This window comes from Drosophila ficusphila, unplaced genomic scaffold (genome assembly GCF_018152265.1).
Source record: "Drosophila ficusphila isolate 14025-0441.05 unplaced genomic scaffold, ASM1815226v1 contig_791, whole genome shotgun sequence".
NCBI classification, from domain to species: Eukaryota; Metazoa; Arthropoda; class Insecta; order Diptera; family Drosophilidae; genus Drosophila; species Drosophila ficusphila.
The window spans coordinates 9,152,825-9,170,741 of NW_025064737.1; the positions used below are offsets into that span (position 1 = coordinate 9,152,825).

A 17,917-nucleotide genomic window follows, 5' to 3' on the forward strand; every position below is an offset into this window, starting at 1 on the left:
TACAAGAAAATATACAGTGTAACAATACCTGAAATTAAATGAAATTAAAAGTACACATTCTACATTTTCATCTGAATTTTATTTAAGACAACATTGTTAATAGTAAAAGCTTGCCATTCAAAAGAATATGATTTTTAATTACTTTAATTCAAACAAATATTTCTTTGCTGGACGTGGTGTCATTATTTTCCTTCTATGAAAAGTATTATTCTTATGACGTTATTGGATTTTGTACAGTTAAAATCAAGTTTACTTTTCATTTATTAAAATTCAATCATGTATAAAATTTCCCTTCTATTAGGTTACTTAATACTTATTGCTAACTGCCAGTTTTTCTCTGACAAATAACTTTGTTAACTACTAGTTTATTGCGTTGATTGTATCGGATGTACTTACCTCAAGTACGGAACCCTTCAGTTAACCAACTTGGAGGCGCTTTCTGGTGGAAACGCGTGACTGGCGAGTGTGTTTGGCTGAGGTGGAGCGAGGACTATGTTCCAATATGCATACTTTAGCAGCTCCATAATTCAGGGCCGCTATTTACGTCTCGTATGTCAGAAACGGAGGCCACAAATCACTTTAATTGAAGTCACGCCCCGCGCACTCGAGGAGCCCGCTCTGAAAGTCTGAAAAGCGGCACCACTGTCCCTTCCAGTTTGCCAAACCGCAAGGCGGAAATGCTGGCAAATTCATTTTGTTTTCTCTTTGTTTTTTGTTCTTTTTTGTTTTTCCATATTCCATATTTTTTCCTCGGCTCGCACACGCGAATTTGTAATCCACATTCACAATTGGCCAACCGAACGCGCGCGGATGCGGATGCGAATGCGAATGCGGATGCGAACGCGGAGTCGTGGGGTCAAAGTGCCTGTTTCTTTGTCATTATTATAATTAATTCTTGTATTTTTTGGCAACAAACGAACCCGAACCGGCTCTTCTTGATTTACAGCCACTTCTTTTGGTTTCTCTTCCATTTTTTTGGATATATTTTTTTGGGTATACTTTGGTATTCTTTTGGATCCCCCTTGTTTTTTTTAGGCAGGCTTTGTTCGACGGATTCAATTAAACACAATTGATGCACCGCCGCAGACAAAAGGCCGTGGCTCCGGGAGCCACAGTCGGACCTCGAATGCGACGACAGGAACTGCAGGAGCTCCGCAGGACAATGGCCGACGAACGGGGAGCAGGACGACGACGACGACGTCGACGACTACGAGTCATTCAGCTCCGGGCGACGCGACGGCGACGGCGACCTGATGGCAAAGTGTCCAAAAAATAATATTTGCTGTTCACTTTGACACAAGGCGGCGGTTGGGTTCGTTACGTTCCGTTCCGTTCAGTTCAGTTCAGTTGAGCTCCGCTCCGTTCAGTTCGCTTTGCTTCGGTTGCAGCGCAGTCGACGAACCGGCGCAGATACAGATACGCAGATACATAGATACAGATATATTGCCGAGCAGAGGTGGTTGTCGAGATGCTGTCGAGGATGTGAGTTCTGTGAGGATGCGAGGTGAGCATGGCACACAAAAAACCCAGCAACCAAGCAGAACCAAAGCCAAAAACCAGAAAACAGAAACCGAAACAGAAACAGAAACGGAGACGGAGAAACTACAGAGAGAAGACCCCTTCGAAATGGAGGGAAAAAGTGGGAAAAGAACGCCAACCAGAAGGTCGTAAACCCGGGCAGCGCTGCCACCGATGGCAACACTTGCGAGAACGCCAAGGAAATGAGAAGCGAGAATGAGGAACAGAATGAGAACTCGCCCAGCGAAGACCCAATGCCAAAAGATGAAAAGCCAAGAGGAGAGGAGGCAAAAGGCAACGCGGCGGCGGGCCATAAAACGCGCGTGTATCTCACCTCTCTTTCGTGCGGAGTAGCCCCGTCTCGCTCGCACTGCGGCCATGCAGCTTGGCCGAAACAACCACCCGATACACTGGAGCCCCGATATATACACACACATATACACACACCGAGGCACATACACAGCGCACCGACTCATGTCCAATCATTTTATATACGCCATTTGCTGTCTGGCGCAGATACATTTGTATCTTTATGTGCGAAACAAGTCCGGGGAGCGTCGCTCAACCCGAAAACTCGACTTTGGCTCTACTGCGGCTGAACCTGAATCTGAATCTGGCTCTGAATCCGAGGCTGAAGTGGAGGCACTGAAGGCGAGGCTGACGACATCGACGAGTCAATTTTGAATTCCAGTTTCCCAGCGCGGTGGTTGTTGTTCTAATCATTTGATTGTTATTCCTTCGACATTCTGCTCATCCGACTTCTTCAACCCCCAATGGCCTCCGAATCCCAATCCGAATCCGAATCCCGTCTTTCGCCCATCAGCGCGCTTATCTTTTGATTACCAGATCGAATCGTATTGAATTAGGTACATATTTTCAGCCATCCTCGGGCACTTTGCGACAACCTTTTACCATTACCCCGCATATGCCGCGAATTCGACATGGATCCCTCGGGTAAAAAGTGCTTTAACCCTCAAATGTTCCAAGATAAATTTCCCAGCCAACTTATATATTTTAAAAGTTTTACAGCCTAGAAAAATACCTTCTTAAATTAAGCCAATAACATAAAAAATACTTCGAGATATCAATTTTTAATTTAGAATATTATTTTTGAACCTACTAAGAAGATCATACAAAATTACTGCAATTAGAATCACACTTAACATTTAAAACAAATGTCTCCATGATCAAAAGAAATTATTAAATTTCTTTTGCACCGCAAGTAATTTCACTTTTGCTCATGTATTTTATTGATAACTCCACCACATAAAAAAGTAATACCAAATACAACATACCATCTTGAGCAATAAGAAATTGATTAAACCAGACTTATATCATCGAATAAGATTTTAAACATAAAAATCCTTTGTTTTCTAAACACTTTTAAAAAGCCCAGGATAACTAATAGAAGTATTAAGATTTAGATTATGTTTCCAAAAGTGGTAAATTGCTCGGTAGGGTGTTGATGAGCTGAATCTTGTAGTCTAGGATAGCATAAACTCTACAAACATTAGTTTCCTTGTGGAATTATCGGCTACAAATAAATTGGATGCCAGCACAAACGGTGAAGTCGATGATTATAAGTTTAATAAACAATAAATGAATTTTACTGTACGTTACGTAAAGTATATATATTATAATTATACTATACCAACTATTGAAAGGTAAAAGACGAACGTAATTTGTATTTCTAACGTTAAAAAAATTGTCATTGTTATATAGTATATGGTTTTAAGTCATAATTTTTTATTTATTTTAATAACGATTTAGGTGCATCTAACAGTTTCAGAATAAGATTAGCCAGGGTATATTTTGATATTTCTTACCTGGAAATGATCACGTCATAGGGTTCTAACATAAGTTGCTTGACACCAATTGATTAGTTAAAATCGGTCAAAAGTTAAGACGCACTTTACACTTTACTAAATCATTAACCAACAAAAGTTAAACAATTTCAAAAATATGCATTGATTAAGCTAATTTTAAAGACTTTAAACCTTTTTCTTACAATTTTCACTGTCTGACTATTTCGATACAGCAACGATTTGATCGATTTATTTTAAAATTCTCGCACCACTGAAAACTAGAAGTTGGCTGGCGGGGGTTGTTTACTTCATTGGACGCAACCACCCACCGATACCATCCCCATTCCCACCCAAATGAACCCAACCCGGCGAAAGCTGTTCGATGGGTGAAAGCGCCGCCTTGTACATAACATAAAAAACGCATGAAACCGAACAGAACCGAGGCACTTTATCTCGCAGTCTGCGAACTTCGAAGAGGGGAAATGCCAAGTGTCCACCCAGCAGGGTGCATTTCATCGTGTGTTCCTCCCCGAAGCCCTAAGCTCAGCATCGATGGAAACTTATTTAAATTTATATAGGTAGATACATCTGTGCGCCAGGGGGTACATAAATATGTGCACAAACAAATCCATGTATAAATATGTATGCATTTATCAGCTTTGGAAACGTTACAACCCCTTGGCAGGGGTTGAATGCCATTTAAACAAACATGAGATTGCCGGGCTTACTTTTACGACTCAAGGCGAAGGCAATTATCAATGCAAATATTTGATCTGGACAATGATTTATTTGTTCTAAAATAATACTTTCAACCTCGTTTAAATTCCAAATTCTTTTCATTAGTGGCGGACAATTTTAAAATGTAGGAATAATGTTATAGTTATTTTCACTAGACTAGTTCTTCATGAAGAAGTTGGCATCTGACAATTCCCCAATATCTGCTTTTAAAAATGGTAGCTTATATTTTATGCAAGTTGTATACTTTTTAGGTAAACACGCAAACCCATTAACAAGAATATTCCAAAAATTGGTAAAACATTTTTTCGTGAAAAATATTCATTACGCAATAGGTTCGGGCGGATCAAAGAATGAAATACTTTAAACAAACTTCAGCACTTATCAGCTTCTATCACTACATCTAATTGCAGTTCAAAAGACAAGGAACTTGTTAGTTAATAATTTTTATAAGCTTATTTATTGCTTTTTCTACTATATACATATGTATATACATCTTTTCATAATAAAAATCAAGCTTTTACAGGAGTATCGAAGTTTAAGGCATCCCTTACCATAAACCCAGGCAACAAAAAAATTTGTTAGATATCGATAATTGAAGAGCTGCACGTATGCAATAGGTTAAAATTTTCGAAGATTAGCAAAGGACTATTTTAAGCCCATTCACAGCTTCTTCCATTTTTTAGATTTTTTTAAATTACACTTGTACATTGCACATTCTCAATTAACCAATGCTTTTGCGTTTGTTCGGGATTAACGTAAGTCGAAACGCGTAGCAATTAGATTCGCAGTAAAAATGTACATTGCCAACCGTAAAATTGAATTGATTTGTTTTAAGTGATATATGAGCTTCATTATCTAGAAAACCAATCAATCTTGATCTTAATGAACAAAAGCTTTCCAAACCTACTTCCTATTTACCTATTAGATAACGATTAAAGACGATCCAAATCAAATGGATAGAAATGCTTTCTAGCATAACCAATGGGGAACATAACTTCCTACAATTATTGCAAGGTTTTTAAAACTGAATACCTACCCATTTACCAGAAAAGTTCAGAAAACACAGTTACATAATAATTTATTTAATCTTAAGACATATGCCGAAACAAGACTATTAATTCTAGTTTTTATTTATTTAAGCGCTGTATTACAATAACAGTGGCAAAAAAAATCCAAAAAACACAAGAAAAAGAAAGAGAAATTCACAAAATATTTGAAATTATTGGCAAAGTGTTTGATGATCAGAAAACGTTTAGTTTTCTTTTTGTTTTTGGCTGAGAGAGTGGCGATTACGAACTGATCTGCTTACGAATAGTGCAGAACATACGTATTTTGCCTTACGTTCTGTACGAGTACGAGTATCTGGATGTCTATGAATAAATTCGATGGCGAGAGGTCGCTTGCGATGTGTGAACATCCTCCTCTTGGGTGTACTTACCGAAATCATAGATGATAAAACCAAAAACAAATCAAAGGAAGCCAGGAAATCAAAGGATATAATGCGGATTGGATAATGCCGCGAAATAGTTGGGATACTTTTGAATTGTGTGTATATTTTTGCACTGCTGCAACTTGTTGTATTTTATTCACAATAATTAACTTTTTAAAAAAGAGAATTGCTAACGCTAGATTAAAATTCACTAAACAAACTATAATCGAACATAATCATAAACATAACCGACTTTAGACTACAACTTATCGAGGGCTCGAAATAATAATAATACAAGAACATGAATAAAGCAGTGGGTGAAATCATTTCTTCATCAAGTATGTATAGGCTAATTATACACATATAATGATAGGCATAGGTGTAGGTTTAGGTTTAGGTTTAGGTTTAGGTTTAGGTTTAGGTGTAGGTATAGGTTTTAGGCATAATAATATAATGCTCGGGGCAAAACATTAACAAAATCGATAATTACACAACACAACTAAACTTAGACTTAATATCAGGATCAAGCGGCGTCGATACACATGAAAATATATGTATGCATATGTACGATTACAATATGTACTATGTGTAAGTTATATATAGTAAGTAAGTAGCTGTTACGGTATGCTAATTACTCCTCCTCCTCGACTTTTCCCCTCACACTCACGCTTACTTCAGTAAAATGTACTTCTCTTTAGTTTTTTGTTGCTTTAGCTTTTACGAGTAGTTTTGTTTTCATTTGTTTTGTTAAGTTTTTGTTTTCTTGGTTTTGGAGTTAGTTTAATTCGAAAGCGACTTCAACTATGGAGTAAACATGCACACACTCATCGAGACGAGTAATCATTTGCTAAAATCGAATCCGAGTTCATATCATACACATACTGAATATCTCTGCTGGTACGCAGTATATAGTATATCTGCTCTAATTTAGTTATCGAGTGCTGGCTTCTGTCTTAGTTTATATACAGGAACTTAGAAGGTATCAAAGGACACGACACGACGAACATACACGACAAAATTTATCCTAGACTGCGGAGTGTGTGTGCTTCTTTTTGTTTTTTGCTTTCGAGGGGATTGTGAGGGGTCCGAAAATTGTTAAACAATTTGTTTTGTTTCAAGAACATTTAGCTGGGTCTACAAATGTGCTCTGCTCTGCTCTGCCTAACTCGCCTTACATGGATAGTTATGTGGTAAAATCTACTACTCGAACGCGTGTATTCATAATTTATGCGGGGTTATATTCACTGACGTTTAAGTATATTCATATTCATAATTTATAGTTCGGAAAATTCATAGTGCTCGCCTAGGCTAAATGGGTAGCTTTTGTTTTTGTTTGAGAGAAATACGTACATACATATATTTTCGTACAGTTGCAAACTGCAGCTGCTGCTGCTTGTTCATCTTACTCGTATCTATATTCAACTACCGAACTAAGCTGCATTATCGTGTTGGGTTGTTCGGATCGGATCTCTGCGATCCGCAGAACTGACTTAATAATTAACTGCGTTTCCTTCATCAGCGACGCCTGCGCACTTTTTTGGGGCAGATCCTCCTACTCCTTCTCATCCTCCTCCTGGCAAATCACTCCTTCCTCCCCAAACCATCCTCCTGGTTCCCCATCGTAGAGATCTCTGGGTTCTTTTGTACATTCAACCGATCTTAACTCGGCCTGGCTGGAGTCTCTCTACTGGTTGGGTTAACTGGGCTAACAGGGAAAGTCCAAAGCCAGCTCGTTCTTGATCTGGTGCTGCTGATCCGGATCGGAAAGGGGATGATTCGAGTGTGGATTCGAGTGTGGATTTGAGTGGGGATTCGAGTGGGGATTCGAGTGGGGATTCGGGTGGCCCGCACTCGGATTGGCTAACTGCTAGTAGGTGGCAAAGCCCATGGCGCCCGCGCTGCTGTTGTCCAAGGGTCACTGGTGCATCTTGGTGGCATGGTGACCCATGTTCAGGCCGAGGCTCAAGTGGTGGCTGCTGTGGTGCTGCTGGGTCGCCTGCGAGTGGTTGTGGTTGCTGCTCGAGTTGTTGTTGTTGTTCTGCTGATTGGCCTGCCGCTGCGAGTTCTTCTTGTTCTTCATGCGGCGATTCTGGAACCATATCTTGACCTACAGATCAGAAAAAGTTATAATAAAAATTTTATTTGGCTCTAATAGGTACTAAACACTCACCTGTCTCTCAGTCAGCTGCAAATTCCTGGCCAATTCCCAGCGTTTCTGCTTAGAAACATACGCATTGAAGAGGAACTCCTTCTCCAGCTCCAGAGTCTGGAACTTGGAGTACGGCTTCCGCTTTTTCCGGACGGACACCTGGCCGGTCCACTCGTGCAGTCCAGGATTTGGCGTGCAAGGACCCACTGCTCCCACCGACAATCCACCAGAGGCTCCTTAAATTATACACAAAATTATAGGGTTAAACACACCATCTTCAATGCATATAAAAAGTACGGGTGGTCTTTTTTTAATGTTGTTTTTGTTGTTGTGTTTGGTGCAATATCCGATCGTTAAGTTTATAGAGCAATTAAGGAAATTGTTTAGCAATAAGCGCAATACAAAATTATTCAATTCGGCGTTTATGGCCCCTTAATTGGTGCGGTACGAGGAGCGGAACTCTGAATTGGCATGAGGCCCATATTCACACCCGAGTGGGTAATGTTTAATGAATGCATTCGTTCCCGCTCATTGGTCGCCCAAATGAAGCAATTAAGTTTACGTACAAAGTAAGTGACAAGTTGGATTTATTTGCATTTAAATGCAAGTTCAATCACTGGCACGAATTAAAAGTTTCTTGAATGAGATTTTTTATATAAGGAATTTGGTGCATCTTTTCTCTAGATTTTAGTTTTTTGAACTATTTAAGTTTTATTCTTGAAAAAACCTACTTTTGAACTTTGTTGTACTTTATTCAATAATCACATTTAAAATATATTTATGCATTTGTTGCAAATTTCTAGTAACGACCTTCGCATTAAACAGCCTCTTTGGTAATATTATTAAATGTTAATTTGTATAATATCTTTTCAGTATTAAAAGGTAAAAATATTTTTAAGCTGTCAGATTAACAAAGGTTTTAAATTACTTTGAGACCTTCATTAAAAATGAAAAACTGTAAGTGAGGTCGTGGAAACACTTGTTTTAATGATATATACCGCGATAAATATTTATTTTTACTCATGAGGAATCCCCAGGAAAATATGAGTAGTTGACAGAAACTCTTTTGAAGGTTTGAAACAGTCTAATGATAAGACGAGAACATAAGCAGACAACCCCATAGAATGCAATTCCAACGACTTTCACACCCACATTAAGGCGTAACGCTGGCCAAATAGCGAGAATCGATTTATGGGCTGTTTTGCACTACGCTAATTGAACGGCAAACCTGCCGGTTTCGCAATCCGCAACTCGCCGTTCGCTATTCCAACCGATACGGTGACAAAAATAGCAACTCAACAGCAGCAGAATGTAAGGTGCACTTGGAAGAAATTACAAATAGGTTTCGAAATTATTTTGGCAAAGTCAGTTGTCAAAAAAAGGTACGTGCTTTTTAAGGCTTGAACTATTTTTCTCAGTACAAAAATAAATATGTCTGTCCTCAAAGAAGAATATTACAAAGAAAATCTATAATCTTTATCATATCATATTAAGCTTTTAAAATTTACATAATTTAGTGTCTCATGTGGGGTTTAAATTAAATTTGTTTATAATTTGTTTACATGTCGTTTAAGAAAGTTCTCACAAAGGTAAATATACATTTCATTAAAATTGAAAATAAAAGGTTTAATATTTTATTTATTTACTAAAAATTAAATTGACTAATATAAAACAAAAATATTTTTTCTATTAATAATTTTTAAATATTTAATAAGGCTTTAAAACCATTTAATACAATTTGTAATCTAAAATCTACACAGCGGAATAAAAGATAATTTAACTGAACTGAGAGCACTCCGAAAACCAGTTCCAGCATAACCTTTAAGATACTGTTGAAAGCAATGCAAATTTCTCGCAGTGACCGCAGCTCGTCTCGCTTAAATGCGGCGACCTTTGGGGGGTGGAGGGGACTCACCTGAGCTGGAGTAGTTCTCGCTGGGGTAGCCGCGCAGGCCGCCGGGCGAGGAGTAGGTGGGCGGCTCGTAGCTGGACGTCGACGTGCCCTCGACGGACTGGCGGGCAGCGGCGCTCACGTGGCGCTCCGCGTCGTTCATGTAGGCCACCGCGGCGGCGGAGGTGGTTTGGTCGGCGCGGTAGTTGGGGGGCCAGTACTGCTGCGAATAGGGTGGCAAATGAGGATTCGGTTGGAACTGAGTTGTTTACGGAATAGTCAGGGATTGTAGGGGGTGGTTGGGGGGTATTGGATAGGGAGTGTTGGGTGGTGTTTGGTGGGACGACCTCGGGCACTCACCTGAAACTGGGTGTCTGGATAGTAGGGGAACATGGTGGCGGCGTGCTTGCGGTCGCGCTGCTCCATGTAGTACTGTGACGCGGAGGCGTGGTACTGGTTGAACCCGTCGTCGTTGTAGGGCCAGGGGGCCGTGTGCCGCTTCACCGCCGCCGAGGCGTCCGTCTCGAATCCCGGACCGGGCCGGATGGCGGGTATGTGCAGTGGCGCTAATTGGATGGACATATTGATGTCTGAAAGCAAACGGAGCACGTGGATTGGTTGGAATTAATATTTATCCAAGGTCTGGTAAATCTAGCTTTAACGACTATTTATAATTACTTAATAAGACCTCTTTTACGGGTTACTTATTCAGAGTTTCAGTTTCTCCCTTGACGCTGCATTTATTACACATGATTTCCTATACTAGTTCTGTTATCTCGATATTTTATAAAACTGCAGCATCATTACAAACTTGCTTAACCCTCCTTTTAATTATTTGTATTAAAAAATAAAATCAAAATTTTTAAACAACACAGAAATCAATTATACCCATGAACATTTTTTTTATCAAAGCCTCATCAAAGTCTGGAAGATATCCTTACAGATATCCTCCTTATAGGCAAAATAACTGATCAAAATAAAAAGAAATGTAAGGTTTAAAACGTTTTTTAGTTTTAGTTATGAAAAGTGTCGTGTAGTTGCTATTTTTTATTTTTTTAAATATAGAGTTTATGTGTCACAATATTCGACACAGTTGCATTTATGAATTAAACGAAAATATTGAAGCATATTACTTTTAACGAATTAAAACCGTGACGATACCTAGGAGAGGTCAAGGAGACCCTTATCAAATTTTGCAAGTGTGTTGTAATCAACAAACTGGAACACTTATTGCAAATGCAACACAAAAATAAAGCCAACTGCCTAGCTTGCTTTTAAGAGTCCTAAATTATAAAGTATATAGTACATTATAGCTTCCGATAAGGACGTTGATGGGAATAACAAAAGAATACAAATTTTCTTTACAGATATCTCTCACTAATCACCCTAACCCCAAAAAATATTTAAGTCTCCAATAGGAACTGGGAGTAATTTACAACCCCATTTAGGTTGTAATGCTTCTGGGACCTCACCTTCCTTCTGAGAACTAACACTGGAGGGAGAAACACTCGCCGTGGTCGGCGCAACGATCTGAGTCTGGCCAGAGGCAACTGCGGCATTCTGCTGCTGCTGCTGCTGGAGACTCGAGGAGGCGCCACTGGCAACACTATTCGGGGTCTGTTGCTGCTGCGGCAGTTGCTGGTGGTGGGGCGATGTGAGATGCTGCTGCTGCTGTTGGGCGGAGGGTCCAGTGGGAGTTTGGGCGGGACTGAGGGCGCCGGCCACCGGTGTTGTCGCCAGCTGTTGCTGCTGCTGCTGCTGCTGTTGGTGTTGCTGCTGTTGTTGTTGCTGCTGCTGCTGCTGCGGAGCGGGGAGGTGTTGCTGCTGCACGGCGACAATTGGCACAGGCGGAGGATCCTCGTACATGACCGCATGCGTGGGCGTGGAATGTGTGGTGGGAGTCGACTGCTGTTGCTGCTGCTGGAGCACCGATGATGGCGATGAGGCAACCACTGCATGTTGCTGCTGTTGCTGTTGTTGCTGCTGCTGTTGCTGCTGCTGCTGCAGGTGGGGATGCGCACTGTGGTGATGGCTGGTGGTGTGCAGAGGCTGAGGCAGGTGGTGGTGCGCATGGTGGTGCAGTTGCTGCAGATGCTGCTGCTCCTGCAGATGTTGCTGCTCCTGCTGCTGCTGTTGCTGCTGCTGTTGTTGCTGCTGCTGCTGCTGTTGCTGCTGCTGCTGCTGCAGGTGGTGCTGCTGCATGGCGGGCAGGGAGGGATGCGCCTGGGGATGCGGATGCGGGTGCGGGTGGGCGGTGGGTACGTGGGTGTGGGTGTGTGTGTGATGCCCCCACCACGCCCCGGCAGCGGCGTGCGACCCGACTGCCGAGACATCGTGGGGGTCGTAGAGAGCGCACGCCAGCGGGATGGTTGGGGTCTGGGGGAGGGGTGGAATATTTACGGTTATCTTGGACGCGTTGCACTCGAACAGCGGCGGCAAGGGTTAAGGCGGTGCAGTGGGGTCGATCGCCTCGACCCACCGACCTTTCGATGTCTTTATTTATCACTCCTCCACTTGAAGTATTTTTAATTGTTCAATATTTTATTATAATTTTATTTTTTTCCAATTTAGTTTTTTTTTTTTGATTATCCAAATCAGTTTTATATTTTCTGCCCTTTTTATTTTGCGTACCGCACACGCACACAGTCGCCCGTCAGCGGTCACACGCACACGCCGACTTACTCACACACGCACACAACGCAAAGAGCGGGCGAAGAGAGTCACTTTGTTGTTGCACAAGGGATCGAATCAGTTTCGGTTTCACAGGGTGTTCGCGGTAGCCAGAAAACGCACGCAATATTTTCAAATTGGCCTTTTTCAGTTTTCAGTTGGTAATTCCTATTTTCCAAATTTTCCAATTTTCTCTTGTCAGCTAAAGTTTTCTTTACACTTTTTCTTTTATTTTTGCTTGCCTTTTGTTTTCTTTTTCGCTTTTTTATAATTATCATAAATAGTTTATTATTTGTATGGCCTGCAGTAGTTGTTGTTGTTTTTTGCTGCTGCTCGTGTTCGCCTTTTTTATGTTGCTGGTCATAAAATTTGATTTTACGACCAAAACAAACAATTAAACGCAATGTTTGCAACAGTTAACAAAAATGTTATTATTTCTCCTCACATCGCCGGGGGATATTGTGTTTTGATTTTGATTTTCGATTTTTGATTTAATTTTTTACGATTCCAAAAACGCTTGTTTTAATTTATTTTTATTTTTTTGCTGAAGTTCAGTTCAAGTTGTGTGTTTCGAACCGTGCGAGCGGAATACTCCCAGTTGAATGGACACCGAGTACGAAATCGCTCAAGTCCCAGTCCTCGACGAAGTTGCAGGGCCGCTTGTCTTGGCTCTTAGTGTTGTTGTTGTTGCTGTTGGCGTTTGGTGTTGTTGCTGTTGCTGCTGGACGCCCGCGCGCCTTTCAACCGAACAGAGCGAAGCACAAATCTACACTGGCAGGCAGCAGCGCACGGCGACAACATATCGCTGGCACACCGACAACCGACAACACAGAACCAGAAGCGGTGGCGTTCTCTCGCTCTTTCTCTGTCTCGCCCTAAGAGTCAAGAGGCTAAACAAAAGGCAGCGGCGCCAGTACGCTCCTGTGTGTGTGTGTGTGTGCGTGCGTGTGTCTCCCCGTACGTGTGAATCGAAAGAGAGCGCGGACATGCGCCGATGTTGCTGCTGTGCCGTTGATGTTGCTGCTGTTGCTGTTGCTGCTGCTGGTGGTGGTTGCTAGTTGCCCGTTGCCCGTTGCTGGCGGCGCGCTCTCTTCTTGTGGCGCGTTATGCACACGTACAGTGTATACAGCGTGTGTGTGGATCCCAGACACACTCTACGTGTCCGTGTGAGCAAATGAGTGGGGGCACCAAAGAGCACCAGAGTTCTGAACTTCGATGGGGGAATTTCAGGAATAAAATGTTGGACCTTTTCAGCTAGTTTGCTTGAGGAAAAGATGTTATCGCTTTGGCTGGAACTGGGATTGGAATTCGCTGAGCTCAGCAGGTGCTCCAAGCATCGCCACCGAGGGTCACCCACCGAAGGCGAAACTCACACGCACAGTGTACGTGTGAAGGCCTCCGCTCTTCGCAAAAGACGCTCTCTGACTCAACCAGCGCTCTTATTGCCCGTTTTTGGGGGCTGATTTGAATACCTAACACGCGCGCACCGCAGCGCCATCTATGGCCGAGATTTCGATGGGATGGGGGGCGGGGGGCGTGTTAGCCCGTCGACATTGTATGTAGTTAGTTTGGCTTGGCGCTTTTTTTATCGATTGCCAACAGCAAATAATATATATAAAATATACCCAAGGATCCCAACTAATTATACGACTCATCAAAGGAAAGTGACTAATTAATGTTAATTAGCTAAACAAATACATGCGTGCGCCAGTTCAGTCGGCAAATTATGACAACACAATTGCTTAGAATCCCCGGGTTTCCTTTCTATTAACCCCTATCCCTATCGCTCTCTCCGTTCCCTTTCTTCTGCCTCTCAGCCAAGATTTCCCTCCCTTTTCCGCTCCGGGCGGCAGTTGCCAAATTTAACGCTGCAATGGACAATTATGGGAATTTTATGGCAATTGCCATTGGAAGAAAGGCAAAGACAAGGAGTCGAGGGCAAAGAAATGTTAACAAATCGTAAAAAGGTTGGGACGAGGGCAAATCTCAACCCGTTTGACGGCAAAATGTTTGTACAATCGCATAAAACTCCATCCTCGGCAATTACAATAATACATTTATGCCAGGGTTGAGAAAAAATGCCAGATTTCGATGTTAGCAAAGATGAATAATAATAACTTTTACATTGAAACAGATGTGAAGACATTCATTTTGAATATTAAGCAACTTCTTAGTTACTACTATTTCAAAAGTCGAAAAGGGTTTGTGCTAAATACGATTATGTTTTAATTTTTCGAATTACAAATAGTTACGAAAGCGTTTGTCTTACAATAAATTGATCAATTTACTCACAATAAATTTTTATAATATTTTTGTTCTATAAAAATATTACCATAAAATTAAGCTTCTATGCAATAAATAAATTTCTATGTTGCTTACATATACATAAATATTTTTTGAACGATTTTCTTATCAGTATTAGACTTCAAGTTTTTGTTTAAATTTTGTTTATACTTATCTGAGTAAGGTTTTTGAAAATATTCATATATATTACCTGGAGGATGGGAACTGACGCTGGAGGGAGAGATGCTCGCCGCTGTCGGCGCAACGAGGTGGTTTTGGCCGGACGCCACCGCTGAGAGTTGTTGGTGGGGGCGGTGCTTGGTGGGTGCAGCCGCTGCTGATTTTCGGATGGATCTACGCCACCAAACTGCTCAGTTTAAATTACTGCAAAGAAAGGAAAAAACTATAAGTAAGTAAACTATTTCAACCCCATTAAAAAAGGTTTGTTTAACTAGGCGCCACTCTTCATAACCAGCCATGATTTTTTGCTGCTCTAAAAAGAAAGGAAGAACAACTAAAAGGAAGTCATCTTTATGGCCGGCGCAAACGTCTTGTTTGCATTTGACACCGCGCAGGTAATAATGCAGGCCAAACTGGCAGCCAACCAGGGACGAGGGCCGAGGAAACAGGATGCAGGATGAAGGATGCCGCGATTTCCAGCTGGGAGTCAGGGGTTTAAGTCGCTGCGGAAGTGAGCGCCGGGTCCGGAAAAAAGGAAAAGGGAAAGGGAAGGCAAAGGAGAAGTTGGAGGGGGAAACTTCAGTGGTTCGGAGTCAGTAAGACAAGGAGACTCGCAGACAGCAGCGACAGACAGCCGTCAAACACGTCGTAAAATTTGTTTCTCGTTTCGCATTTGCATTGTGCAACACTCACAGATACACACACACACACATGCGGATCTCCCAAAAGGCTGTGTCAGGGTCAAAGTCAACTCCTGCCCTTCGACTGTCTGCCTTCGGTACTTTCATGCCCAACTGCACTTTACTCCACTCCACTCCACTCCACTCCAATGTACTCCATTCCATTCTGGAGGAGCTGGTCCATGTGTCCCTCAAGAGTTTCGCTTTCGCTTTGATCGCACTCGGCCCTCTCGTAAAATCAGTTGACTGCAGTTCCTTCTGGGCGGCGAAAAAGGGAAATGGGAAACGCAAACCATTTGTTCGGATGAAAATGCTCGGGTGTTTATGGTTTTTATGCAGTTTTCCTGCACACAGAAACAAGCGCGATGATCGCTGCGATGATTTCTTCATTTTATTTTGGATTTTCTTGCAATTTATTTAAATAGATTTTACTTCAGCAAAGATAATAGGAATAAAATATATAAAATGCTAATAAAATAACTCTTTATTATTTCTATCATTTATCCTGAATTAATTAATGAGATTTATTTTAGTAGAGTTATAGATATTTAGAAATGATTTCGATGATTTCATTAAATATATCTAATGCAGTTCTTTCTATTAAAAAGAAAATATTTTCTTTTTAATAGAATAATATTGCCTTCACCCGAGATGTTCCAAATTAAAAACTAGTTATGCTCAAACATAATAAAGAAATTATTAAAAACCCACAATGACTTATTCCATAACCCGATTCCCAAGCACCATTATCGTGGGAAGATCGGTTCGGTGGGTGTCACAATTATTGTGAATAATTTGTATTTGTATCTTTTGTCGCCAACAATAAAGCCTTTCATTGGCTTTGCCTCACATTTCTCAGCAGTCAACCGTTCTTTTTGGTAATAGAGCCAGAGCCATAAAAAGAATTTCTTCCATTTTTAACGATTCTTGAATTTGAATAAGTTAATTAACAAAATTAATATTCAAATGGGTTTATGGCCGAAATGGCGGCTTATGGCTTCATTATGTGTGCCCGGTCCCAGAGTCGGGCTGAAATTTAAATTCGGACAACAATAAACCTACCACAAAAATGTATAATCGTCTTGGACAAATTCACATGCAATATGTCCGATGAAAGGAACGAGAAAATATAGAATGGTGAGCGGGAAGTTCATTGGCCAGTCGCCATAAAAAATTTCGGCTGTTTGTTCCCGGGCTTCTCGGATTCTCCGGCCGGAGATGCTGCGTCCGAATTAAATGAAATAAAATTAAATTCATGTTATCCAATTAGACACAGGGTTCCCGCACCGAGCCGCACCGCGATGATCGTTAATGATCTTTCTCCCAGCTAATTATGATACGTCTCTCTGGAGCTCGGCACCTTTAATGGCCTGGAATCTCTTTATTCTCGGAACCCTTTTTCTTCACTGGACCCGCACCGTTCGCTTTTCCCTGAAGTCGAGCCACCGGAGACCGGAGACGAATCACAGATATACACGGCCCGATTCCGATTCCGAGTAAACTGAAAAACTAAGCTTGGATTGCGAGTGGCTCGGAGTGGATGGATACGAGTTGTGTGACTTTTCCAAACAAGTTTTCCCATTCCTGTTTTGGCGTTTTTGATCGTGGAAACGTGTTCTGGCGGATTCTTACGAAAAGAGCCAGCCAGAAGAAGAAATTGGGCAACAGAACGACGACGGCCGGCAGAATCATCCGAGCGAGAGATACAAGATACAGATACAAGATACACACACACAAGAGCCATAATTAGAACAAAGAGCGACGGAGGGGCTGAAAAATGAAATATCGTGCTGACAGCTTCCAAGCGAGACATTTTGTGGAAAGATGTCAGAGGCAGCCATGTATCTGTTTTTGTATCTCTCCTGAAAACGAATCTGAATTGTATCTGTATCCCTAAGATGCAGTACATGTGTTCCCATTTCAACATGGCCACCGCCCCTTGCCTCTTCCACTTTGTTTACCCATCGTTTTCATTTTTTTTTTTTTTTTTTGGCAACATCCTTTTGGGACGCATCCATTGTTGCTGCAATTTATGATCGGGAATTGCTTTGTTTAATTATGTACACAAAATGTCATTGCTCTTTGTCTGGCGCAAAAGTAATTGACGGTATGGATTTTATGCGAAACTGTTTGTAGAACATCTTAGATGTGCCCATAAATATGTCATCAGATGAGTGGATGAATGATGCAGCTTTTAAGATTCTGCACTAAAATCTTTTGGGTTTTAGAGCGTATTTCTACCTAAAAGCTGTTTTATTATTCTCGAAAAAAATCTTGAACTTTTTTGAGAACACTTTTGGGGCAGCAAAGGTTGGCCAACTTGGCCGCCACCCTTTTAGCCTTCTCTAAAAGGGTCGTTTGCATTGAGGTATCAATTACAGGAGCGCTAATTGAGAGCCAACCGCTTAATGCCAAAATGTGGAAGCCACAATTAGCCGCGATTGCCCTAAACGGCCGTTTATCGTATCTGGCATTCATATAAGTTTAAGCACCTGAGAAAGTGCCGTGTCTGTACTTGAGCCATATTTTAGTACATTAAATCTAACTAGTTAACTGCCTTTTATTGCCAGCAAA

General features: G+C 41.4%; 2 protein-coding genes and 1 long non-coding RNA gene across 7 annotated transcripts in view; all 3 read right to left on the reverse strand.

The window, feature by feature from the left end:
* Positions 1-2,759, reverse strand: part of LOC122320764 — a 75,070-nt gene extending 72,311 nt beyond the window's left edge. The window contains exon 1 of one of the 2 annotated variants that reach the window (XM_043209189.1): positions 397-2,759. The gene's annotated coding sequence lies outside the window, so the exon portion shown is untranslated. The remainder of the gene's footprint in view (positions 1-396) is intronic. The other variant, XM_043209190.1, reaches the window with a different exon arrangement.
* Positions 2,760-5,604: 2,845 nt separating this feature from the next.
* On the reverse strand, positions 5,605-11,805 carry LOC108097590 (homeobox protein abdominal-B). The gene is made up of 5 exons (XM_017199990.1): positions 11,003-11,805; positions 9,891-10,120; positions 9,555-9,753; positions 7,661-7,875; positions 5,605-7,597 (listed from the first exon to the last, which is right to left on the reverse strand). The coding sequence occupies exons 1-5, from the start codon at positions 11,730-11,732 to the stop codon at positions 7,406-7,408; spliced, it is 1,566 nt and encodes a 521-aa protein (XP_017055479.1). The 5' UTR covers positions 11,733-11,805; the 3' UTR covers positions 5,605-7,405.
* Positions 11,806-14,745: 2,940 nt separating this feature from the next.
* LOC108097598 overlaps positions 14,746-17,917 on the reverse strand; it is a 41,990-nt gene continuing 38,818 nt past the window's right edge. For all 4 annotated transcript variants that reach the window (XR_001771801.2, XR_001771798.1, XR_001771800.1 and 1 more), the window contains exon 3: positions 14,746-14,867. This is a non-coding gene — a long non-coding RNA (uncharacterized LOC108097598). The remainder of the gene's footprint in view (positions 14,868-17,917) is intronic.